The 24,457-nt window shown below is 54.0% G+C and overlaps 1 protein-coding gene across 1 annotated transcript; it reads right to left on the bottom strand.

The window, feature by feature from the left end:
- Positions 1 to 601: 601 nt before the first annotated feature.
- Ubxn11 (UBX domain protein 11) lies at positions 602 to 22,524 on the bottom strand. The gene is made up of 15 exons (XM_076862630.1): positions 22,490 to 22,524; positions 19,212 to 19,316; positions 18,460 to 18,488; positions 17,818 to 17,916; positions 14,188 to 14,276; positions 13,725 to 13,779; positions 13,253 to 13,329; positions 12,311 to 12,437; positions 3,820 to 4,034; positions 3,551 to 3,628; positions 2,451 to 2,571; positions 2,223 to 2,326; positions 1,073 to 1,146; positions 857 to 997; positions 602 to 776 (listed from the first exon to the last, which is right to left on the bottom strand). Exons 2-15 carry the CDS (start codon positions 19,280 to 19,282, stop codon positions 602 to 604), a joined length of 1,455 nt encoding a protein of 484 aa, XP_076718745.1. The 5' UTR covers positions 19,283 to 19,316; positions 22,490 to 22,524.
- Between the last annotated feature and the right edge of the window lie 1,933 nt (positions 22,525 to 24,457).

The following is a 24,457-nucleotide window of genomic DNA, read 5'->3' as shown; positions in this document are numbered from 1 at the left end:
CTCGTATGTGGCACTTCAGCATGTGTGTAAGTGCATGTCAGGCACACACGTGCCCGTATGGACCAGTGGTTTCTGGAGACAGTAGGGTCCACTCTCCAGGTCATAGTTGTGTGTTGGTGACCATTTGCATGCCTGCCCCGGGGCTGCCCACACTTGGATCGGATTGGTTAGTGTGGGTGTGTCATGGGAAAGGGTACACAGCCACAGTTCTGTCATTTTGAAGGCATGAGTATAATTTGGCAGTGACTTTGTGCATAGTATTGAGGAAGTGTCCCCATGAGCTTATGGGTCTGTGTGTGTCCACGCACAGGTGTCTGCTGACTGAACGCTTGCCAAGTGAGGCTCTGCCGCCTCAGCTGAGGCTGAGAATGGAAACCCAGCTGGGGTTGGCAACTCCCTCCTCAGGATCCTTCCCTTCACAGGATCCCTTCTTAGGAGAAAGAAGAACCTAGACGACGAAGACCCAGCAGCCAGTCCTGCCAGCTGAGGCTCGGGTTACTGAGGGGAGGGTCAGCACCACCCCTCCCTGGCCTCTGCCTTCCCCTCCAGACTGCCCTGCCAAGAGATCCTGGTAGAGCTGATGGTGTCAGGGCCAGGCACTTTATTCATGGCTAGAGCTGGAGTTGGGGCCAGGGTCAGACAATGGGGCCCTGCATGGCCGCAGTAGCAGTGTTGCGTTGGGCACCAGGCCTGCAGCCTGCAGCGTGAGTGTGTCGTCCTGGTAGACCATGAGTGGGAAGGTACTGAAGATCTCAAAGGTGGCTGCATCCATGCCCCTGGGGGCCCAGTGGAATGGATCAGGCCAAGCCATTGGGCTGGAGCCTCCCTGCAGCCCCTACCTCTGCCCTGTGCCCACCTGGCCTGTGTTAGCAGGGCACGCACATCGCCGATAGTGTCATTGGGCCACATCATCAGGAGGAAGACTTGCTCCCCATTCTCAGACTTGATGCGCAGCATGGAGAGTGGGGGTGCTGGTGTGTTGGGTGACTGCTGACTCCTGCAGGCCCAGGGGCCTTCAGTGTTCCTGATGGCCAAATCCCACTGGACCCTCACCTTTCCACCCTTCCCTCACCTTTCCCGCTCAGCCACCAAGGCAGGCGTCTCCACTATGGTCTCCTGGATCCGGGCAGGTAGTGGGCAGTAGTTCTGGAAGGCATCAATGGAGAGGGGACAGAGCCCTAGGCCTTGCCTGAGTCATCCAACCCTTGGAAGGGACTGACTCATCCTTGAGCAGGGATGAAGGTGTTTGTGTAAACTGAGGCCCGAGAGAGGAGAGGGAAAGGAAAGGGAAAGGAAAGAAGGCTCTGGGAGGCAGCCCATCATTTCCCTCAAGAAGCCTCCCCATCGGTCACATGGGAGGCAAAAGCCCACAAAGACGATGACCAGGCTAGATTTCTAACCCACCTTGGGGTCAGGGAAGGCTTCCCGAGGGAAATGACACCTGAGCTGAGACTGCAGAATGAGTAGGAGTCCTTAGAAGTGGATGTTCCCAACAGCAGGGACACCGATCACCTAAGATCAGGGAAAGCCTCCTAGAGGAGGTGATATATTTGGGACATTGCCAGCAGTTCACAGCTGAAGCCGGGAATCAGGTTGGACTGGAAGAAAGAGGAGGTTAGAGAAGTGGGGAGGGGCCCAGTGGTGCAGGACAGGCCTTGAGTGCCAGGATAAAAGGACTTGGCTCTGAGAATCCTTGGAAGACTGCAATAGGGAAGGCTATGAGGGAAGGATGGCTGGCAGGGGCAGGGAATGGAGGCGGGAGACTGGCCAGAGGAGGTTGCATTGTGTGGGAGACACACCAGAACCTAGGGTGGTGGGCAGTGGGGATGGAGAGAGTTCTAGGGATGGCCAGACCAGACAGGACTTAGCAATGCTCTGAGAAGTTGAGAGAGAGCAGCAGGATGGGATGAAGAAAAGAGAAAACCAGTTCTGTGAGGGCCAGGGACAACCAGGAAGGGATACCAGGACTGCATCTTGGCTCACCCCCAGCCTTTATTTAGCCCCTTAGAGCCAGTCTGGCTGCTCTGTGGGACCCAGTGCAAAGCCTTCAGCAGCTCTGCAGTTTCCAGAGACCACTGCACAGCGCTGAGGGACCCACCATCCTGGCCGTCCCCCAGGGTCCAGAAGCCTGAGCCTCCAGGCAAGACACTGCTCTGGCAAGCTGGGCCAGGGTTGGTGGTAAAGAGCCCCCAAGAGGGTTGTGGAATTAGGGCTGGCCTCACCTGCAAGGTGTCCCTGATGGGGCCCCGGATGTCAATCACCTGGCCTTGTCGGATCACAACCTTGGGAAGCCTGTTCAGAAATTTCTCAGCAGTCATCCTGGAGCCTGCAGGGAGGGCATTGGGAAACTTGGCCCAGGAAGGAACTGTGATTAATGGTGGGAGACTCCACCTGGAGCTTCTCCTGCTCAGCCCCCCAGCCACCTGGCTCAGCCTCAGGGCCCAGCTTACCTGGGTGCTCCTCCACTCTGTCAGAAGCCTTGCGCACCTTTGGTCGGCCTACCACACGGCCCTCACCTGGGAATGGGCCCAGCCCATCCTCAGGGTAGACCTGATTGCGCAGGTCACTTACCTGGCAGGAAGGAAGGGTGATAGCAGCCAGCCCAGCTCTTCAGCCCTGGGACCCTCCCCTTCCCTGCTTGCCCAGAGGCCCCAAGAGCAGGCCCAAGAGATAGTCTAATGCAATCCCCTTTTTACAGACAAGGAGGCTGCAGCCCTGGGAGAAAGCAGGAGAACCAGTCATGCCTCTGTCACCTCCTTGGGCCTTGCTTCTGCAAGCACTCCACATTCATGCCTGCAGAAGCCACAATAGTACCCTCCTCAGAGACCCCCCTTCTCAGGAGTGTCCAGAGAGGCAAAGTCCTTGCTGTTGCCTAGTCTGCAACACAGTCTCCCTTGTCACCTAGTGTGCTTCCTCAAGACACAGCTCTGAGGCCTTGTCTTGGCATGGACTCCTTGAACACCCCCACCTGTGAATCACAGTTTTCTGAGCCATGGTGGTGCACACCCCCTTACACGCCCTCACTGTGGAAATAACCTGCCATCCACTGGGGCCTCATGGGCCCTTTGGTGGTGCCCTTCGTCTCATACTTTCCATGACAAGCTCATGTCCTTGAGGCCTAGCACCTGCCCCTTCTGCTCTGCATTTGTGGTTCACAGCTCTGCCTTCCACCTCAACCAGTTGGCTTCAGGAGCCTCTGGGGGAAGCCCCACCACTTGTGCATAGTCATAGTCACCGGGTCCTGAATGAATGCTGGGGAGTAAGGGCAGGCAATGGTCTGGCCAAGGCTGAGCCTTCGGGGTGCCACCAGAGGGCACTGCCTGCTGTTCAGCCGCAGGACCTCCCTGCCACTGCCCCTGGCCAGGCAGCTTTATCCCTCCCTTCCCAGCCAGTTTCAGGATCACCCTCTCTGGGAGTTTATCAGACCCAGGTCCCCTGTGCTGGGGCGGTGGCTCCCCCTTCAGAATGGCTGATGCTGTGGAAGTTGTTTCTCCCCATTCTCTCCAAAATCCCCACACTGGGAAGGGTAAGTTGAGGAGCAGCCCATCACCTTAAAGGGAACCCCATCAGGGTAGAGTCGCTGGAGCTCTGAAGGGAAGAAGCCATCCAGTATGTCCCGGAGACAGCGCTGCAGTGAGGAGAAGAATGGTGAGGCCGGCTGCCTGCCTGGATGGTGGCCCTGGGCTTCCCCTATTTGAAGCCCTAGGGCTTGGATGGGGGCCTAGGTGGGGGGCAGGGTGGGCCTGGGTGAGCTGGCTCCACCATCTCCATGTAACAGTGGGCAGGAGGGGACCCCAGAGCCCCACCCCCAGCTCCTACCTGTGTGGAGGGATCGTAGAAGGGCCGGAAGGGCCCATCAAACATCATGATGCCATTCCTGTAGAGCTTCAGCGGGATGGGCTCAAGGGCATGGAGCCGTGCCCCACCAGGCACTGGCGTCACCTGGGTGTCACCCTCTACCACCAGCTCACTGAGATCCTGCAGGCTGGCCAGCAGCCTATCAAAGTCCACCTCAGGGGGCACTAGTGAATCCCCTGGCAAAGAGGATAGACCCATGAGTCTCATCATGGCTTCTGTGTGCCCTAGCAGCCCTGGTTTTTGTGGCTCTCTCCCAAGCTGGGCAGTAGCCTCAGGGTCTCCTTAAATGACCACCTAAGGAAAAGGAAGGAAAACTAATACTAAATAATAGTAACAGCTGTCTCATCATTGAGCATTGGCTTTTTTTTTTTTTTTTTTTTTTTGCTGGGGGTTTAATACCCATCATCATGTCCCCTTCTCTTACTGACACTATGCTGTAAGGGCTTTTTGTATGAGCAAACTGAGGGTTACAGAGAGTTGAGTGACTTGCCTAGCAATGAACAGTAGTGGCAGAATCACAATTTGACCTCAGGCCTGTCAAGCACTGGTTGGCAGCTAAAAAGCACAGAGCAGAGCTCCCAGCCCTGGAACCCAGCCTTTCAGGGTTCCAGTCCCGCTCCTTCACTTCTACCTGTGTGACCTCAGACAAGTCATTGAATGCTCTGTGCTGCAGCAGTCCCTTGTAGAATGGGATGACAATAGTGTCTACCTCCCAGGGCAGCTGTAAAATGCCAAAAAGATGACTGTGTGAGGGCCACTCTGTCCACATTAGATTGTTACCAGCTCTACCTTGCACAAATGGTCCTGAGGCCAGCCCCGAGGCTCTGAGGCAGGAGCTATTACGCATGAGGAAAGTGGCCCAGAGACATGAAAAATGATTCAGCCCAGGCCACCTGCAGAGTTAGAGGAGGGCTTGGGACTTGAACCAGCCCAGTCTAGAGCCTGTTTCCCACCCCTGCACCATCAGGAGAGGGAGGACAGATGTTAGTAAGGGTGCTGGGACAGTGCCGGACAGAGGTGGGACAGGCCCCGGGGCATATGACTATTTTTGTGCAACAGACCCTTTTGAGCAGCTGCCAAATCTTTGATCTCTTCTGAAAACTGCACCCCACATATACCTGTGCCACAGCCAAGACATGCTAGAGCAGAAAGTGTCACCTGGGGACACACAGGCCAGGGCCTGTTCTGCAGTTTTTGAAGGGCCCTGGCCCTCAGGCAAGTTGCCCACTAGGGTGCAACTCTCCAACAGACAAGTGACTCTGTGGGCCTTCTTGGAAGCTGTTTTTCACCAGGACAGTCATGTTGTGGCAGGATGTGGGTCAGGCCTCTGGGGACCCAATGCTTTTCCCCACAGTGGTGCAGCGGTCCTACCAGGGATGTACAGATGCAGGTGGCTATGTTTCCTGTTGCCTTTGCAGTTGTCAAAATGGTCCGCCCTGGTCAGTCCTCCCCTCTCCTTGACATTTGCTACTGCCTGAGGTGCTATACCTGCCCTCCCCGGCCCCCTTGGAGTACCACAGAGTCCCTGCCAGGAAAAACAGAATGTCCTAGGCATCCCTAGTATGATTCAGAATGACATTAAGACATCATTTTCCTTTAACAACTAATACTTTAAGAATATATTGGTAACCAGGTGCAGTGGCACATGCCTATAATCCCAGATACTCAGGAGATTGAGGAGCATTTCAAGTTCAAGTCCAACTTTAGCAATCTACTGAGACCCTATCTCAAAAAAAAGAATTGGCAGGGGAGGCTAGAGTAAGTAACTCAGGGGAGCACCCCTGGATTCAGTCCCTATACTGAAGAGAAAGGGTGGGGGGAGTGAGAGAAGTGTATGCCCAAATTGGTTAGCCTAAAAATCAGAGCAGGAAAGATCATCTCATATAAGGCCAGCCCCACCCATCCTCCTCCACCTGGGAAGGTGAGGAAAGGTTGGCTGGCTTGGCTGGGTCAAATCCCACAGAACAAAGCAGAAGAGCACCCACACCTGCTAACACCTAAGCCAATACTCCTGCCCTGCCCCAAGCTGGCTCCTGAGTCTGGGGCTTTAGGCACCTGACAGAGATGGGGTAGCTGGCAGGAAAAAGGGACAAATTTCCCCCTGGAAGCCCAAGGGAGGATGCCAAGAAGCAATGAAAGGGGAAAGAAGTTGGTCAAAAAACTGGCCCCAATCCAGGTGATGGTTTATGCCTATCATCCCAGCAACTTGGGAGGCTGAGGCAAGATCTCAAGTTCAAGGCCAGTGTGGGTAAATGAGCAAGACCCTGTATCAAAATGAAAAAAAAGTAAAAGGGCCTGGGATGTAGCTCAGTGGTAGAGCATTCTGGGCTCAATCCCTAGTACTGAAAGAAAAGAAAAAAGAAAACTGGCCCCAGGGGCTGGGGTTTAACTCAGGACCTAGAAAAAGAAAAGGAAATCTGGCTCAGCTGCTGCCAATCAGCTGGACTATGGCTTGGAAAAATGAAACCAGATGGGGTGAGCTAGGCAGGTATTGGGTCCAGTAGACAGGAGAAGGGACAAGGGGCCCAGGAAGGAGGAATCACAGCTCTGGACAATCCAGAGCTGGAGGAAGAAGACAGTTAGAGCCTGGTGTTGCCACACACTTCAGAGTTGGAAAGCCAGTAAGCCCCACGCCATGAGTATTCTCCAAAGGCCTGACCCCACATCAGGACAGAGATGCAGTAGAAGCCCACACAGGGCGAAGGTGGCCAGGGACAAGTCCAGCTCTGTTCTAAATGGCTCTGTTCTCACTTGGGTGAGGGGACATTTCCTCTGAGCCACAACACTCCTTTCTGTGGAACGGGTACAAAGGAACCCCGGCCAGGCCAGGCAGGGTGGCACACACCTGTAATCATAGCTACTCGGGAGGCAGAGTCTGGAGGATTGCCCAGCTTGTGAGCTTGAGGCCAGCCTGGGCAATTTAGCAAGGCCCTATCTCAAAAAATATAGAAAGGGCAGTGGATGTAGCTCAGTGGTGAAATACCCAGATTCAATCCCCAGTACAGTTAAAAATTCAATCAATAAAAGAACCCTGGCTGGGGGCTGGGGATGTGGCTCAAGCGGTAGCACGCTCGCCTGGAATACGTGCGGCCCGGGTTCGATCCTCAGCACCACATACAAAGATGTTGTGCCTGCCGATAACTAAAAAATAAATATTAAAATTCTCTCTTTAAAAAAAAATAAAAAGAACCCTGGCTGCCTGCAAGGCTGGGCTTCTGAGCTTTTCCATAAGTGAGGATTCCCTATGGAGCACCTGGAGAGGGGTATATTACCATCCCCATCTTACAGACGAGGAAACTGGGCCTTGTGTAGTGTCATGTTACCCAGGACATGCAGCCTGCAGAGCTTGGGTAACCACCTCAGCTCTCAGTGCCATGTAGGCTGCTGCTGAGCATTGGCTCTTGGGATCTCACTCCCTTGGGTCTCTTTCAAGCGAGGGCTGCTGTGCTGGAAGATCACCTTCAAGGCCTCATCCACCTTTGAGAACTATGGCTATATTAAAAAGGGAGGCGGCAGCATGGGGCCAAGCCTGGCCTCACCCCCACTCCTGAGCCTGGCTCCCTTCAGTGGGCTTCTCCCTCCCACCCTCACCCTGAGCTCTGTGACCTTGGGCAGGTGGGCCTCCCTGAGCCTCAGCTTCCTCTTCTGTAGAATGAGGACAATAGTTTCTGCTTCCAGGGCTGCTCAAGGCTCTGAGAAAGTGCGTGGTTGGTGGTGGCTGCTGTTGTCACGACACCTCCTACTCACTCTTGGGCTCTAGGCTCGGGCTGCACTCACCACCCACCTCCTCTGAGAAGCCAGGCCAGGGGCCTTTCCCATCATGGGTGGGTTCCTGAAGCACCTGGCTCACTCCTTCGGCCCTGGTCACAGGCTGTTGTCATTTTATATGTGCTTGTTTGCCTTTCGACCACACTGGCTGAGACTTCATCACAGGCTGGGGTGCTGAGCCCTGGCTGGGCCCAAGGAGGTGCTCCAGAAGCATGTGCTGACCTGTCCACTGTCCTCAGATCTCCGACACCCTCCGTGCCCTGTCCCTACCTCCCCATGCCCTCTTGCAACAGGAAATGGAGCCATCATTACCACCTATCTGTAAGTCAGGCCTGCTCTGGGGACTTACATTTGCTGTGCTCCTCGGAGGAGCCAGGGCAGACAGAAGAGGCTCTGAGCCCAGTCGCTGCCAGCCCGTGACCAAGCCAGCCTGTGACCTTGGGCCCGTGGGATTCCACTTATATCTCTCTGTCCCTGCCCACTGAACACAGTGCCACCCAGTCCCCACCTCATCCTGTGGATTGTCCCAACATGCTCTGATGGTCCAGTCTCAGATACAGTGGCCACCACAGCCTAGCTCCTGCAGGTGAAGGTGCCCTGATCTATATGCCAAGCACCATGCTGGGTGCTCTGGGGCATGACAACAGCTAAGCCACGCAGGCTGCTGGTCATGGCCCCCCACCAGAAGCACCCCATGCACTCATTCAGTGCTTTCAGCAGCCCTCGGAGCCCCTCAGTGCTACTTATCCCCCTCAGCGACCCCACCCAGCCCCAGCCTAAGCCTGGAAGCCATTCGTGCCATTGCGGACCCCATCCCCCGGGGCTGCCCAGCTGTAGCCCAGCACAGACTCACTGGTGATCAGATTCGAGCTGGGCTTGAGGGGATGGAAGAGAAGAAGGCAAGACACCTCTGGGGATGAAGAGTGCCAGTCAAGCCTGGAGGTGGCAGTGAGGGTGGGGAGGAGTCAGGCCTGCTGCTGCCTAGGCCAGGGCAGGGGGAGGGCACAAAGGGTGGCCACTACCCATGGAGTGAGTGTGGCTTCCTGAGCTGGGAGTTGGATAGAAGCACCAGCACAGGCTCAGGGTCTTGGGGCTCGGGAGGAAGGCTGGGGGAGGTGGGGGCTGGCACGGGAGGCAGAAGAAACGGAGGAGGGGCAGGAGCCCAGGGACAAAAGGGGGATGTCATATCCAGCTCAAAGCTGACTAGAGCCCTCAGCCCTGAGGCCCACACCTGGCCCATGGTGATTGACCAGAGCAGGACTGTCCCTTTCACGTCTTCACATGCCCCAGAGCACCTGGCACTGTAGCCTGATTCTCACATCCTGGTGAGAGGGTGTGGAGGGATAAAGGCTCCAATCTGAGGTCCATCCCTGGCCAGGCTTTGCCCCTGCTGGGCCCCACTTCATGGGCATGACTGACTCTCCTTCCTAAGGCAAGAGTTCCAGGCCCTACAACATTCTAATTATCCCCCAGTGGCCTAATACAGATGGTCTGATTCACCAGTCCATTGGCCTCTGCCCCAAAGCCCATGGGGAGAGGTGTCCAACAGAAGGGGAGCCAGGAAGTCAGAGCCAAAGTGACATCCTAAGTCAGTCCTGTACTGTGGGGTTAAGCATCATGCCAGTATGTTGGGAATTTAAAAAGTAGGACAGGGCTACACAGTTGAGATGATACACCAGGAGGTGGGAGGACAAGAAGTCAAAGCTGCCCTCAAAGACGGTATGGTCAGTGGAGAGCCAGGAAGCCAGGGCTAAGAAAAACAAGGTCTTTAAGATTAAACCCACGGCACGCCTATAATCCCAGCAAATTAGGAATCTGTGGCAGAAGGATCACAAGTTCGAGGCCAGCTTTAGCAATTTACAAGAACCTCAGCAACTTAGCAAGACCCTGTCTCAAAATAAAAAATAAGCCAGGCACGGTGGCTCACACCTGTAATCCCAGCAGCTCAGGAAGGTGAGGCAGGAGGTTGGAGGCCAGCCTCAGCAACTTAGTGAGCCCCTGTCTCTAAAAAAAAGAAAAGAAAAAGAAAAAATTTAAAAGAGCTGGGGAGGTGACTCAGGGTCAAGTACCCCTGGGTTCAATCCTTGGTACCAAAATAAACAGATAAAATAAAAGTAAAAAGGGCTGGAAATGTAGCTCAGTGTTAAAGCATCCCTGAGTTCAATCCCTGGTACCAAAACACAGCATCTGCAGACAAGGGTCTGCCCTACTCTAAAACCAAATCAGGAACTTTCCCAGGTGATGAGGAGCGATTCCAGGTGTTAGGGGCAAGCACGTGTGTAGAATGGCCACTAGAACACCCTAAGGTGTTGCCCTATCAACATGGTGATCACCAGGGGTGGAGACCTAGCAGGATAACGAGATGTGTCACAGGAAGAACCGTGAGGAGGGAGAGCGCAGGCACCACTGAAATGCCACCTCTACACGGGATGACATCAGGCAGTCGGGTCCCAGGCTTCCCCACAGATGCCATAAATGCATCCCTTGTTTGAGTCGGTCTGGGGTTTCTGCTTCCCACACGCAGCCTCCCTTGTGCTGGAGCATAAGAATAAAGACCTTGTTCCTGAGAGTCGCACAGAGCCTCTGCCTCATTCTTCTGATAGACAGCTTAAGAACCCCGGGGGTCGGGTCCATAACAAGAGCAGCAGGCCAGCCAGAGGCCAGGGGTGGGAACACGGGGTCCTTGGGGGAGGAACCGGCCGGCTCCTGGGGTGAGAAAAGAGAGGTCCCAGGAGGCAAAGCTGCTGGAAATGGAAAACTTCTTCATCTGGAGGAGATCAGGCGAGGCCCCTCCCACACTGAAAATTAAAAGGCAAAAGGAGGGCGGCAGGGGCTTGGCCCAGCGCTACTGCATTTACGGAGGCCCTGGGTCGGATCTCCAGCCTGCAAAACAAACAAACAAACAAAAAAGGCTGAAGAAGGGCAAAGACGCACAGAGGACCAGAGGGCTGTGCGGCCAGGGAGCTCCCAGATGAGCTTTAGCCTGGAAACACCTGGCTCCACAGGCGGCCTCCCTCAGAGCACACCGACAAAGCAGAGCAGGGGGAGGCTGCTCCTTTTTGGGTGGGGGAAGAGTAGGAATCCACAACGCCATGTCCAAGAAACCAGCTGTCTGGTCCAACCCCTTCCTAAAAGGAGCAGGGAGGTCCCCACTGGCCAGAAGGACGGCTGCTCTCCAGGAAGATGGGAGGACCCTGTGAAGCCAAAGCCCATCCTGCGTGGAGGGGGCTTGGGGGCAGCACTGCAAGCACCAGCCCCAGACCCCAGGACAGATATTCTTATAGCATCTGCAGCCACCTGTTAAGGCCTTGCCTCTCAACCCGGTCCTGGGTCCCTGGAGAGCCCCACCACGGAACCTACACTGAGTCAGGCTGCTGCACGCCAGGCCCACAACATCCTGGGCGGCAGGGCTCGTCCCACCGCCCGGGACTGCCCCAATCACCAAGGCTGTGGGTCCTACCTCCCAAGTCTCTCTCTGTGGCTCTCACCCTCACCACCCTTACGCTGGGCATCCCTTATCCTCTGACTGGGGCCGCCTTCCCAGCAGGCTCTCAGCCCTAAGCCTTGCCCCCTCCACTCAACAGTCTTCAGACTCTGTAAGTGCCTCCATTTGCCCCTCTGTAAAATGGAATAACCTCTGTGCCATGCCAAGGCAGCTTGCAAAAATGCTCTGAAAGCTGCAAAGGTTGCACAGACGGGAAGTCGTTTAGTGTTAGCGGTGTGTGTGTGTGTGTGGTGGGGGGTTGTCCTGAGACTTAGTGGATCTGGCCAAAGCCCAGGACTAAATAGGAAGTAGGGCTCCAATGAAGAATCTGGGCTTTTACCCAGATAGGAAACTTCAAGAATCAAGAGAGTGCTGTCATCTTCCCCAGTTCCTCCTTCAAGAGCAGCACTCTTGTTCCAGAAAGCTCCGCTGCCTTCACAAAGACCTTGGAGGACAGGAGCTCCTACTTGTTAGGCCCATGACACACGAGGCCAGGGCGAGGCGTTCTGTGTTTAGCTCACCGACTCCTCGCAACCCTGAGGACACGAGTGTATCCCCATTTTGTTGATGGAGAACTTGGGGCTCAGAGAAGGGAAGTCATTTGCCCAAACCACACTTGTAGTAGGTGGTGGGTTAAGATGAGGATCTGATTTGACTCTGAAGCCTGGGGAACGATCTATGGCCAGTTTCAGAATCAGCTAGTGCTATGGACCCAAATCCAGGGAGGGAAGGGCGGGAGGCACCCCTCTGGATATCAGCCATTGTGTGAGACACGAGAAGAGCTGGGGTCCCGGGGAAGCAGGTGACCTCATTGGTCTGGCTCATAGATGAACCTGCAAAGGGATCCACGAGGGGACTCAGCCTTGGAATTGAGGAGGGGCTTCCAGAACAGAGGGGCTGCTCTTTTAAGGCAGCTGCTTTAGTCTTGCTGCGTCCTGTAACTCTGGGTCCCTGGAGCCTTTGACAGATAAGCACGCAGACTAAGGTGACATTAGGGAAGATACAGAAGGGCAGGCCAGGCGGTCAGTGACTGAGGTCTTGGCCCTCCCTTCCCTGGGTCAGAGCAAGGGGTGGGCTCCCTTGGAGGCCCCCCATTATGCTGGGTGGCCAGGCACAAATGAGGGGATCTGGAGAGCTGCGGGCCAACAGGAATCCACTGGAGAGATCCCTCGAAAGGAGCGGGGCAGGCCTTCTCTGTACCTGGCTTCCAGAACTTCTTGGCCGTCATCCAGTCCCTCTCTTCTTCCTCTGAGACCGTCTTGTTCTCCGAATCCTCCTGGTCCATAGGCTCACCCACCCACTGCAGGCCATAGTCGTTGAGGAACCGCTGTGGGGCGAAGGGGAGACATGGGGAAGCCAGCTCAGCTTCCTGCACGGAAAGGCAGCACTGGCCTAAGCCCCAGCCTCAGTCCTGGGCCCCAGAGCTGCCTGGACAAAGGGAATGGGCAGAGGACCCTGCTGCTGGACTGGGTGTTGAATGGAAGAAAGGTGACTCAGGTGATAGGGTCACTGGGTGAGAAGTCACTAAGACAGGGATGGCTCAGCCCTAGTTCCTGGGTGATCGCTGTCCCGTGGAGTTCACAGCTCCACAGGGGAAGAGAAATGAGGGGCTAAGGAAGCAGAGGATAGGACCTGCTTTGGTCAAAGGCCAGGAGATCCAGTGGGCCAGAGGCTGGGAGGGCAGCCAGAGGAGACAGATGAGGACGGGGAAGCTCCCCAGGATAAATAAGAAAACACTTGGGCAGAGGGAAAAGCATGGGCAAACGTCCTGGGGTAGGAAAGAGCTTGATGTAGTCAAAGAACTAGATCAAAGGGCCCCCAGGGTTGAAGGAGAGCATGGTTCAAGGTGAGACCGAAGAGGTGGACAGGGTTAGCAGCAGTAAAGACTTTGGAATTGAACCCCATGAGAAGCCATGAGGTCTATCAGGCAGAGAGGGGCATGTTAGGAGTTTGATTCAGCCTAGGAGGAGGGACATACCCTGGCTCTGGACACCTCCCTGGCTCTTTAAACTCTGGGTCAGTCCTGGGCAGGGAGACAGGGCAAGGGCCCTGGTTGGGATGCTTGGTGAGGAAGGGCCCAGGGAGGGAGGCCTGGCCGGTGTGCAGCGGGCTGGCTGCCCCTCCCCCAGCCCGGCCTCTCACCTCCATCTCCCCGACCTGCCGCTGCAGCTGCGTGCACATGGTCTGCAGCTCCTCCTGCCGCTGCCCACTTACCTCACCTTCAGAGGGAAACCAGGGTGAGGCTCAGCTGCCCAACCTGGAGGCTTCCAGGTGTGCTGGCCCGAGGGTCACCTGGGGATCCCCGAGAACTGCCTCTGGGCCCCATCCCTTTGGTGTCTCCCTAACCCTGTGGGGCACCCTGGCTGACTCTCAAGGGGCCACCAGTCCCCCTGAAGCATGTCTCTTCCATGCTCTGGATGGCACGCCTCAGGGGACTCAGTGCCATGGAGGGGGTCCTGGGTGAGTCCAGCACTGCCCGGGAGGTATCGTTGCCCTCCCTGGGCCCAGCTGTCCAAACCCCACCAAGGAGTCCACTTGATGGTCTTGCAGCCTTGATGAAGTCACTGCCCACGCTCCCAGGAGTCATGGTCAGCCCTCCACAAGGGCCTCTCACCCTGGTTCTGCTGCAGGCGCTGCACCAGGTCCTCCAGGGCCAGGATCTTCTGATCCTGAGGAAGCAAGACGCAGCGTGAGGCCAGGCCCGGAGGGTCCCAGAGCCAAATAGGAAGAACGGGAATTTTTTTGAGGCACAGGGAAGCATAAAGACCATGCCCCTGACAACTTTGGCACCGCCACTGTTCCTGGGCCTCATATAACCCTTGTGGTCCCAGGTGAGGAAGGATGCAGCCAGCGCTGTCCAGGGCCCAGTGTCCCACTGCCCCACGCGGCTCAAGGTCTACCAGGCCCTGCTCGGCTGTGGAGGAGACCCCAGCCTCTCCGCTAAGGTCCCAGGGGCCCAGATCGGTTCCAGGCCACACCTGGCCATCAAACCAGGAAACTCAGTGGGGAAGTTGGTCCTAGAGCCCACCCACCCTGGCCAGCCCACCCAGCCCTGGCCCCTTCCCCTGGAGGCCTACCTTGGACACCATCTCATCACTCTGGGCTTTCACCTGCTGCTCCAGTTCTTGCATCTTCCTCGCCATATCTGAGTCATGGTAGGGGGGACCTGCCAAGCAGACAAAACCCCTCGAGCCCAGGCCTGCAGGGGATACTGAGGCAGGGAAGTCCAGGGAAAGGATCCAGAGCAGAAGTAAAAACACTAACAGCAGCCATCACATGACAGGGACTGCTGGAAACGCTGCGCACATCAGCTTCTGTAACTCTGGCAATGTGCCCGTGAGGTAGATGAGCTGTCTCAGGACACTGAGGTGCAGTAACTTGTCCAAAGCGTGAAAGTATGTGGTGGAACACATGAGCTGCACCACCCTGAGGTCTTGCCAGGCCTCGTGGCGAACATCTACAATCCCAGTAGTTCAAGAGGCTGAGACAGGAGGATGGCAAGTTCAAGGCCAGCCTCAGCAACTTAGTGAGGCCTCACTAAGCAACTTAAAATATAAATAAATAAATAAAACCCTCTCACAAACAAACAAACAAAAAGAGCAAGGGAGATAGCTCAGTAGTAAAGCGCCTCTGGGTTAAATCTCCAGAATCCACCCAACCCCCCAAAAAAGGGTCATCCTCCATCTAATGAAGCCTCAAATTCGAACCTCCAGTTTGCAGGCAAAGCAGAGAATAAAAGAGGAGGCCAACGTCACCCAGGTGCGTGGCCAGACAAATCCAGAATTGGGGTGTTCTGAAAGACACATGTCTAGAACTATTCAAAAAGTCAATGTCATTGTATTAAAAGGAAGGGAGACTGTTGTAGAGAAGAATAACAATTAGGTGTGGTGCAGGACTCTGGGATCAATCCTGGATCAGGGGGAAAATCACTCAGAGAGATTGTGGAACCCTGAGGAGGTTTGAATGTAGAAGGGATAGATGGTAGATGTTACTAAATAACTCTTGTGCTGGGGTGGGACGGTGGGATTGTGAGTATGCATTTCCTTATTCTTAAAAGATACCTATTGAAGTGTTAGGGATGAAATGACATCTCTGCAATTCATTTCCAAATTGTGCATCTTAAAAATACATTTGTCAGGCTGTGGCTGGGACTCAGCGGTAGAGCGCACGCCTAGTGCCTGCGAGGCCCTGGGTTCGATCCTCAGCACCACATAAAAATAAATAAATAAAACAAAGGTATTGTGTCCAACTACAACTAAAAAATAAATATTAAAAAACATTTGTAGGGGCTGGGGATGTGGCTCAAGCGGTAGCGCGCTCGCCTGGCATGCGTGCGGCCCGGGTTCGATCCTCAGCACCACATACAGACAAAGATGTTGTCTTTGATTAAAGAATAAATATTAAAAAATTAAAAAAATTAAAGAATAAATATTAAATATTAAAGAATAAATATTAAAAAATTCTCTCTCTCTCTCCCTCTTTCTCACTCTCTCTCACTCTTTCTTCAAAAAAAAAAAAAAAAACATTTGTATTCATATGTGAGTAGATGGAAAGAGAAAAGGCCAATGTGGCCAACCACCTGCAGCTGTCAAGGAAGACATATGGGTATTTTTTTTTTTTTAATATTTTTAGTTGTAGATGGATGCAATACTATTTATTTATTTATTTATTTATATATTTATTTATTTTTATGTGATGCTTAGAATTGAACCCAGTGCCTCACGCATGCTAGGCAAGTGCTCTACACTGAGCCACAGCCCAGCCCTGACAAAAGGGCATTAATTGCACTATTATTTCAACTTTTCTGTATACTGGAAAATTTTCAAAATAAAAAGTTTGAGAAATGGAAAAAGAGAGAGATGGGAAGAAACTGGCCTCCTTCCTTTCCTGGACACCTTCCGTGCTGTGAGGAAGGTACTAGAGCCATTGCCAACCAAGCAGGATGCCCAGAGGAACTGAGCAGGGGTTGGGGAGGGAGAAACCTGAACTTCCTTTTTTTTTTTCCCTTGTAGTACTGAGGATGGAATCCAGGGGTGCTTTAAGCTCTGGGCCACATCCCCGGCCCTTTTTTTGTACTTTATTTGGAGACAGGGTCTTGATGAGTTGCTAACTGCCTCACTTTTGCTGAGGCTGGCTTTGAACTTGCAATCCTCCTGCCTCAGCCTCCAGAGTTGCTGGGATTATAGGCGTGCGCACCGCGCCTGGCCTGACCCCAGAACTCTCGACAATGTCTTTGAGTCACTGAATTAGCAGCCCTGGAGCTGCCTCCTCAGGGGGCCTCGGCACAAATCTCCCCACTGCCTGTGCAGGTTGACTGAGGGTCCTCTCTGACGTGTAGTCAAACTGACCTGTCAACTTTCAGGAGCTGCAATGTGGGTACCTCACTGAGAGAGGGTGGGGAGAGGGTGGGGAGAGGGACGAGAGGCCAGGCAGGTGGACAGCCACACTGAAAGGCTGGGAGGTGAAGAAGTGCTGGCAGGAGGGCAACTGAGGGGCCGGCGACAGGGTGTCCACGAGCTGAGGGTGTTCTGAGAATGGGGGACAGCTCAGATGCTGCTCAGCAGAGAGGCAGGGCAGGAAGCTCCTATGTTAGATGTCGGTGGGGACAGCCACTGGCTGGGAATGGATGACAAGTACATGGCAGGGGAAGAGACAGGGACAGAGGCCCAGAGCTCCTTTAAGAGGAGGGGCTGCTCCTGTTACCAAGACCCGCAGCCCAGCTGAGGGCAGGAGACCCCGGCTTTGTGATTCAGGGCTGTGAGACCGGGGCTCTTCAACTCAATCCCCCTCCTGTCAAATGGAGGGGGTTGGTCAAGACTCATCAGGCTGTTTATTGATTTGTTTCGTGGTGCTGGGGACTGAACCCAGGGGCCCCACCACAGAGCTACATCCCCAGCCCTTTCTTTTCTTTTTTTTTTTTTTATTTTGAGTCAGGGTCTCGCTAGATTGCCAAGACTGGCCTTGAAATTCTCCTGCCTCAGCCTTGTGAAGAGCTGGGGTTACAGGCATCTGCCAGGCCCTTTCCTATAGCCGACTTCCTGATCAGTGGCCACCACTCTGAGGGCCCCTTGTGACCGGTACTGGCCAGGGGCTCTCTGCTGAGCAACATTTCCTCAGGAGGCTGCACTGGGAGGACAGAAGGCAGAGACAGGCGGCCCACCTGAGACACCACACTGACGCAAGTGCTGACCCCAGTCCCAGCCTCCCAGCCTCCCGCACCCCACGCAGCTCATCCCCGCCTGCCTGGTCTCCCATCCCCAGGCCAATAAGCACTCCCTCCTCTGGGCAGCTGCCCTAGTGGTCCCCATGCCACTGTTTGCACCTCCAACAGCCCTTGCAGATGCTGTGGGCCAGCTAAGAGAGCCACCTGGGGGATGGTGCCCTGCAGGCACAGGGAGCAGGTGGCCAGGGGCTGAGCTCCCCGCTTAGGCCCTGCATCCTCTGTCACCCTGAACCCTGGGCCTGCTGGCATCACACTTGATGGGGACTCCAGAGGCTCCAGCCACAGCCTGGCCTCCCAGGCTAAGCCAGGGGGGTGTGCGGCCTTGTGACAACTAGGTCTAGGCAGGTTTGGATGTACAGGCACATGGCCATGGTCAGCCGGGGCAGGAGCGGCCACCTCAGACTCAGCAGACAAGTGGAGGAGCCCTGGCTTGCAGGGCCTCGCCCTGCTCTGGGCCCCTCTGGCTGCAGGCCTCTGGTCTCACCTGGCCTACTCACAGAAGCAAATTTGTTGCTGTAGCAGGAAGGGACAGAGATCTGTTCTTCAGAGCCAGGCCCATCGTTCGGCATATCCACCTCATCTTCTGCAGACATGGAGGCTCAGGTCACCGCTCTGGGGCTGAGTCCCAGAGGGACCTCGGACCCTAGGCCCCAGCTGAGGAGAAGCAGCCCACACACTGCCCCCAAGAGTATGAAGGCAGTTCATTTGGGGGCTCGGGCAAGGATCCAATTAAAATAGTCCTCTTCCTGGAGTTCCCAGGCCAGCTCCTGGGAGGCTGGAGTGGCCACAGCGGTGCCACAGAGGAGTATGAGTGGGGCTGGGATCTGACAGGAGAGGAGCCAGGACAAAGGTGTGAGGTCCAGCTCCAGGGAGAAGAGGCTGGTGGAGGCTGTGGGCGAGGAGGCTGGGCCACCCCTCTTGATCCCTGCATAGTTTCCAGGCACCCACCGCCAAACCTTCAGTGGACTGAGGGGTCAGAAGTTAGTGAAGACATCTCTGCTGAGGGGCAGGGCCAGCAGGGAAGCCCAGGCCTGGGGTGGGGAGGGCTGCTCAGGCCCAGGGGCAGCCAGAGGTGCTCCAGGCAGGTCGGAGGTGAAGGGGACACTAGGACACAGTCCACACTTACCATCTCCATAGATTCTTATCCCTCGCCTTCTGGGAACCCAAGCAGGAAGGAGAAGGGAAAAACAAATTAAGTCCCACGGAAGGCCATTAGGGAAAAGGTTCCAGGCCCCAAGTCCCAGCCAAAGCTAAAAGAGACAGAAGCAGGGCCTCTGCCTCCTGAGAACTTCTACCCCAAAATCCCATCCCTAGTGAAGGTGAGCCAAGGGACATGCTTCGGAACGTGACTCCTTCCAATAAGAAGGACAGGGGAGCCCGCAGGTCCTATGGGAGACTAAGATTTCCAAAATCCATGAGCCAGCCCTGGCTCGGCTCTGCTCTGCAGTGACTGCAGGTCCCCAGGTCTGTCACTCAACCTCTGGACCACCTCAGCCTATCAGGATTCCAAGAGGTGTTCAGAAGAGCAGGGTGAAGCTGATAAAAGGTAGAAGAGACTCCCCCTTTCCCAAGAGCCCACCCAGGCCTGGGCCAGAGTGGGCAGACCATCAGAGTCTGCAGAATTAGTAAGTGGACAGGAAACGCAGGCACTGAGCCACCTCCACAGAGCCTGTACCTTACAAAAAGGTACCATCCAATTAACGGTTAGTCCCAAAGGACAGCTCCTCAGAAGAAGGTATAAAGAGAAAGAAAGTGGTCGGAAAAAGTACCTCTTCTTGGTATTTCTCAGGATGGCAGGAGTCATTCTCCTCTGGCCAGGGAGGGCCAAGGTGGACAAAGGGGCAGGGACACAAAGACCCCACGAGGCCAGCTCCTTACCCAGGATTCACAGGTTCCGACTGCAGGGGCACTTTCCGGGTCTTGCTAAGGGAGGCCAGAGGTGAGCTCATAGTTCTAGTCTAGATCCTAGCTGTCAGGAACTCCCTGAGAGGAAAGAGGAAGTCAGCCCTAGGGCACAGTGGGGACCTATGGCTTCAGGCCCAGGGGTGGCCCAAAGCTTCTCTTCTCTATCTAAGAGGGAGCACTGTCCAGGAGAAGTGGCCCTCACTCCTCCAATGCCTGGCAGAGGGTTCTGGTGGCCTTTTCCTTTGGGTATCCGGCTCTCTCTGCACTGCACACGGAGACCTGGAGGTGCTGGGGACAGTGCTGTGAAGCGGGGTGGTGCAGCCCCTTTGTCTGGGGCTTTCCAAACTTAGAGCCTGGGTACAAGACTATGCAGGAGGCCTGGGGCTTCTGTCCATCCATCAGTGAGCTGGCGGATACAAAGCCCAGGTGTCTCCTCCTCTCCTATTAGAACCCAGGTGCCACCTGTGCAAACATGCCCAACCCACACCCACAAACCATCTCAGAGGCAGAGGGCAACCCACGGGCAAGATTCAGCCAAAACCCCGCCTAAGTGATACATAGGTCAAGAACCCAGACTCTGCAGATTCTGCCACCCGTTGTGTAACCGGCACCTCGGTTCCTCTGATGCAAAATACAGACAGTAGCAGTACCACTCAGGCAGGTTACTAAGGGATTCAGAGAAACAAGGCACCCAGCCCAGTGCCAAGCTCAAAGGAAGTACTTGAAAACTGAGTGTGGCTATTGTGGGGTTTGTTGTTATTGGCACCTAGAACTAGACACTCATAACTGTTGGTTTGCCTTCCTTTCCTCTTTCTTCCAGAAAAGAGGTATGCATACCAGGATGCAGAGAGGGGCCACTACTCTATGTAGTACTTTAAATATATTAAGTGGCTAATATTGCTGGGCCTGGTGGCACACACCTGCAATCCCAGCTGTTCAGGAGGCTGAGGCAGGAGGATCACAAATTCAAGGCCAGCCTCAGCACCTTAAAGAGACCCTGTCTCAAAATAAAAAGGGCTGGGATGTAGCTTGGCGGTAGAGTGCCCCTGGGTTCCAACCCTAGTACCACAAAAAAAGAAAAGGCTAATACCTCCACGTCTAGAATCAAAGAAAGGCCCTCCATGACTGAGAGTCTGAACCAAGTCTTTTGAGGAGGTTCCTCTTGGGAGGAACTGGCCTCTGCCCCTCCCCTGAAGCTGCCAACAGGGGGGCCAACAGCTCAAGACAGCCACCTGTGCCTTTGTTCTAGAGTGTAGTGCTCATGCCCTGCCCCTTCTTCAGGGGAATCCTTCCCCCGGGCCCAGGCCCAGTGTCCTCACCCCCATCCTCCAGCCTCCCCACCCTGCCCCTGCCCTTGTCCTGCCCTGTCTGGTCTGGACATCCTTGTGGTGCCCACCCTCCACCTGGCTGCCCTGCACTCTGCCAGCCGAGCTGCAGGCAGTACCTCAAGCCACGCAGCTCCCCCTGCCTGGAACTCCCCTTCTCACCCATGTTTGTCCCTTGACCAGGCTGACACCTCTTTTTTTTTTTTTTTCCCTTGTCCTTCAGTTTAGCTTTTTATTTCAAAATTATTATAGGTTTACAAGAAATTAGGGAACTGGTACAGAGGGATCCCGGTATTCTTCACTCAATCTCCTTCAATAGCTACATTTTATATAATCATAGCCCAAGAGCTTTGTACAGCTGGTGCCCTCTAATCACTTGGGGAGAGAAGGGTATGAGAAGCGGCCTTGTCTTTATCCACTGGGTCTTCCTCCTGCTGCCTCTTCAGGGTCACAACCTCCCTTCCCAGCCCTAACCCCAAACAATGGCAGCTCTTATATCCACTTCAAGAAAGTTCCATAAATAGAATCGAGTAGTATGTAGTCTTTTTTAAAAATTGCTTTGTTAAGACTTAAATCACATACCTCCCCCTTTTAAAGTGTAAAGTTAAGTTTTTGATATATTCACGGGGTTGTGCAACTGTCACCACAAATTTAGAACATTTTCATCAGCACAAAAAGAACCTGTAACCAGGTGGGGTGGTGCACACCTGTAATCCCAGTAACTTGGAGGCTGAGGAGAATCACAAGTTGGAAGTCAGACTTAGCAACTTAGTGACATCCTGTCTCAAATTACTAGGTAAAAGGACTGGGGATGTAGTTCAGTGGTGAAGCTTCCCCGCATTCAATTCCGAGTACCAAAACAAACAGAAAACTCTGTACCCTTCAGCAGTCACCCCCAATTTACCCTCTAGTTCAGTCCTGTCTTTCCGAGTCAGCCCTGGGCGGTCACTAATCTACTTTCTGTTTCTATAGATTTGACCATTCTGAACATTTCATTTAAATGGAATATCTATAAAAAAGATGGAAATTTGTAACTTATAGAAGCGAAATGTATATGAGTCATATATCAATAAAGCTGTCATGGAGAAAAAAAAAAGGTCCCTTAACCCAATCCAACATTTCCCCCACAAAAGCAGCTCCTCCATCTTCCCCTTTTGTAATCGGACCCCTTCATCCAAGCACAAAATTCTCTCCTTCCTTCCCTCCTAATCCCATCAGTCCCAAATCCTGCAGGTTAAACTCTACAATGTCTCACCACAGTCCCTCCTTCCCGTGCTCACTGTTGGCCACCCTCGTAGGGCGCTTGCTACACAAAGGGATGTCACAGTGGCCCCGCCCTGACTGCCCTGCTTCCAGCCTCACTCCGGTCCAATTCGACACCCCGTGTCCAGATTAACCTCCTCTTGGATCACGGGAGACCTCCGAGGGCGGAGACTCGGTCTCCCCATCAGTCTGGGGACTTCTGGGGATTCCTGGGCACACGGCTGTGTCTCCTTCAACTTCAGAGTGGAGGACCTGAGGCCAGAGCCGGGTCTCCCGCCTTCGTTATGGGGACCCCAGGGCAGCCTAAGGCTAGGCGCTGTCCTGGTTTGGGGACCCGCGCCGGTGTCTTCGGCATCCACGTCTCTGGGGCGGGACCTCCCTCGCCACACCTCCTGGGCCTGGTGGCCACCACGGCCCAGCCTGCACCCCAGCGCACGCTTCTACCCCCAACCCCAGCAGGACGCGCTCGCGGCTCCACTTCCACCGCGGCCCGACCGCCCCGGAGCCGCCGAGCCGCCTGCGCCCCACGCACGGCCATGCCCGGGCGCCCGCGGGGAAGGCCGCGGGACCCTCGGGACCCTCGGGACCCTCGGGACTCTCGGGGCTCGGGCCGCAGCCCTCTGGGGGGCTGCGGGAGCAGAAAGGCCCTGGGCCGGGACTCACCACGTAGGGCCGGCGAGCCATCCCCGGCGCCGCCATCTTGTTGTCACGCGGTTTCCCAGGCGACCGGGGTCGGTGCGCTTCTCATTGGCTAATTCGAAAAGGCTCCCTGAGCGCGGCGCGCCCGCGCGGCCAGTCATCCCAGCGACTCGGGAGGCTGGGGCAGGAGGATCGCAAGTTCGAGGCAAACAGGAGACCCTGTCTCAAAATAAAACATTAAGGGGGCTGGAGATGGACCTTAGCGGTAAGGAGCCCCTGGGTTCAATCCTCTGTACCCCGTTCCCCCAAAAGAATAGAGAAAGAAGGGCCCCTGAACGACTCGCCCTGAGCGTGCTCAACGCTGTTGCCCATGGCGTCCAGACCCTTCACGGACACTGCGAATCCCAGAATCCCGGGGAGAGGGAGGGCTTGTTCCCATCACTCCCGAAAGACGCACGAAGGCACATTCTGGAATTAGGTTCATGAAACATCTGCAAGCCTCTGGACCTTAGTGTGTGACCCTGATGGTGCTAATACTGTGCTAAACTGATTTTTTCTTTATTTTTTTTTGCATTGGAGATTGACCCCAGGGGCGCTTTATTACTGAGCTACATCCCCAGCCCTTTTTAAATTTTTGAGACAGGGCAACACTAAATTGCTTAGAGCCTCGCTAAGTTGTTGAGGCTAACCTTGAACCTGCCATCCTCCTGCCTCAGCCTCCTGATTTGCTAGGATTCCCAGCATGCAGCACCGTGCCCAGTGCTATATTGATCTTGGGGAATTACTTATCCCTAAGCATCTGTTTCCCCATCTGATCAGTACAGAACTTGGGACTGTATAGAGGATTAATTGGAATAATGCAGGTAGTTATAAATGTTTATTTTTTCCTCCCAGTACTGGGATCGAACCCTGGGGTACCCTACCACTGAGCCACATCCCCCATCCTTTTGATTTTATTTGAGGCAGGGTCTCACTAAGTTGCCCAGGCTGACAACTTGCTACTCCTGCCTCAGTCTTACAGTCGGGCACCACTATGCCTCACTCTGCTGACTTCTTGACCAGGCCACATCCTAAAGGGAAGGCTCAAATTCTACTTCCTAGCCCAGTGTGGTTGGCACAGCTGCAATCCCAGTTCCCACAGAGGCTGAGGCAGGAGGATCACAAGTTTGAGGTCAGCCTGGGCAAATTAGTGAGATTCTGTCTCAAAAATAATATAGAGGGCTGGGGTTGTGGCTCAGTGGTAGAGTGATCGCCTAGTATGTGTGAGGCACGGGGCTCAGATTCTCAGCACCACATATTAATTAATTAAATAAAGGTCTATGGACAACCAAACAAATTTTTTAAAAAATAAACAGAAAAGAGCTGGAGATGTGGCTCAGTGGTTGAGTGCCCTGAGTTCAATCCCCAATACCAAATATATATGTATATATACATATACATGTTATAAAAGACAAACAATTTCAAACAAAATTGCTATTTTTTAATTTTGAAGTGTTTTATATACTTGCTTAGTTCTATTTTTTATTTGTAACTGTTGTGTTCATGTTATAGTTTGTGTAAATTTGTACAATAAATAATTTAAATTTTCATACTTGGTTGAATTATTTCCTCTTAATCATGTTTATCTCATGTTCATTCCACATTTCTTCAAACATACACTTTATAATTGGATTTCATTAAATATCAGACAAATGTTTATTCAAAAATAAATAAATAAAATAGAAAGGGCTGGGTTGAACTTTAGTGGCAGAGTGCTTGCCTAGCATGCGCAAGGCCCTGGGGTCAATCCCCAGTACCACAAAGAAAAAAAAAAAAAAAAAAACTGGTCTCTTTTTCTTTGTGGAAAGAATTGGGTAAGTACTCCCCTTTCGATAATAATCTCCTGTTCCTGAACCTCATATGTAAAATTAAGATATTAGATTAGCCTCAAGTCACCAGAGCAACTAAAGGCATGAACTTTGCTATCAGGAGTCCTCACTGTGGCCTTGGACA

This window comes from Callospermophilus lateralis, chromosome 7 (genome assembly GCF_048772815.1).
Source record: "Callospermophilus lateralis isolate mCalLat2 chromosome 7, mCalLat2.hap1, whole genome shotgun sequence".
NCBI classification, from domain to species: Eukaryota; Metazoa; Chordata; class Mammalia; order Rodentia; family Sciuridae; genus Callospermophilus; species Callospermophilus lateralis.
This window is presented reverse-complemented; position numbering and strand designations above follow the sequence as displayed.

Bases quoted from the DNA above. Each gene is read 5' to 3' on its own strand.
- Ubxn11 (XM_076862630.1), bottom strand. From the start codon at position 19,282: ATGAGCTCACCTCTGGCCTCCCTTAGCAAGACCCGGAAAGTGCCCCTG. The intron at 18,489-19,211 runs GTAAGGAGCTGG...TTGGGTTCCCAG, and splicing joins TCGGAACCTGTGAATCCTGG to AAGGCGAGGGATAAGAATCT. The intron at 2,572-3,550 runs GTGATGGGCTGC...CCTTCCTGCCAG, and splicing joins CTGATGGGGTTCCCTTTAAG to GTAAGTGACCTGCGCAATCA.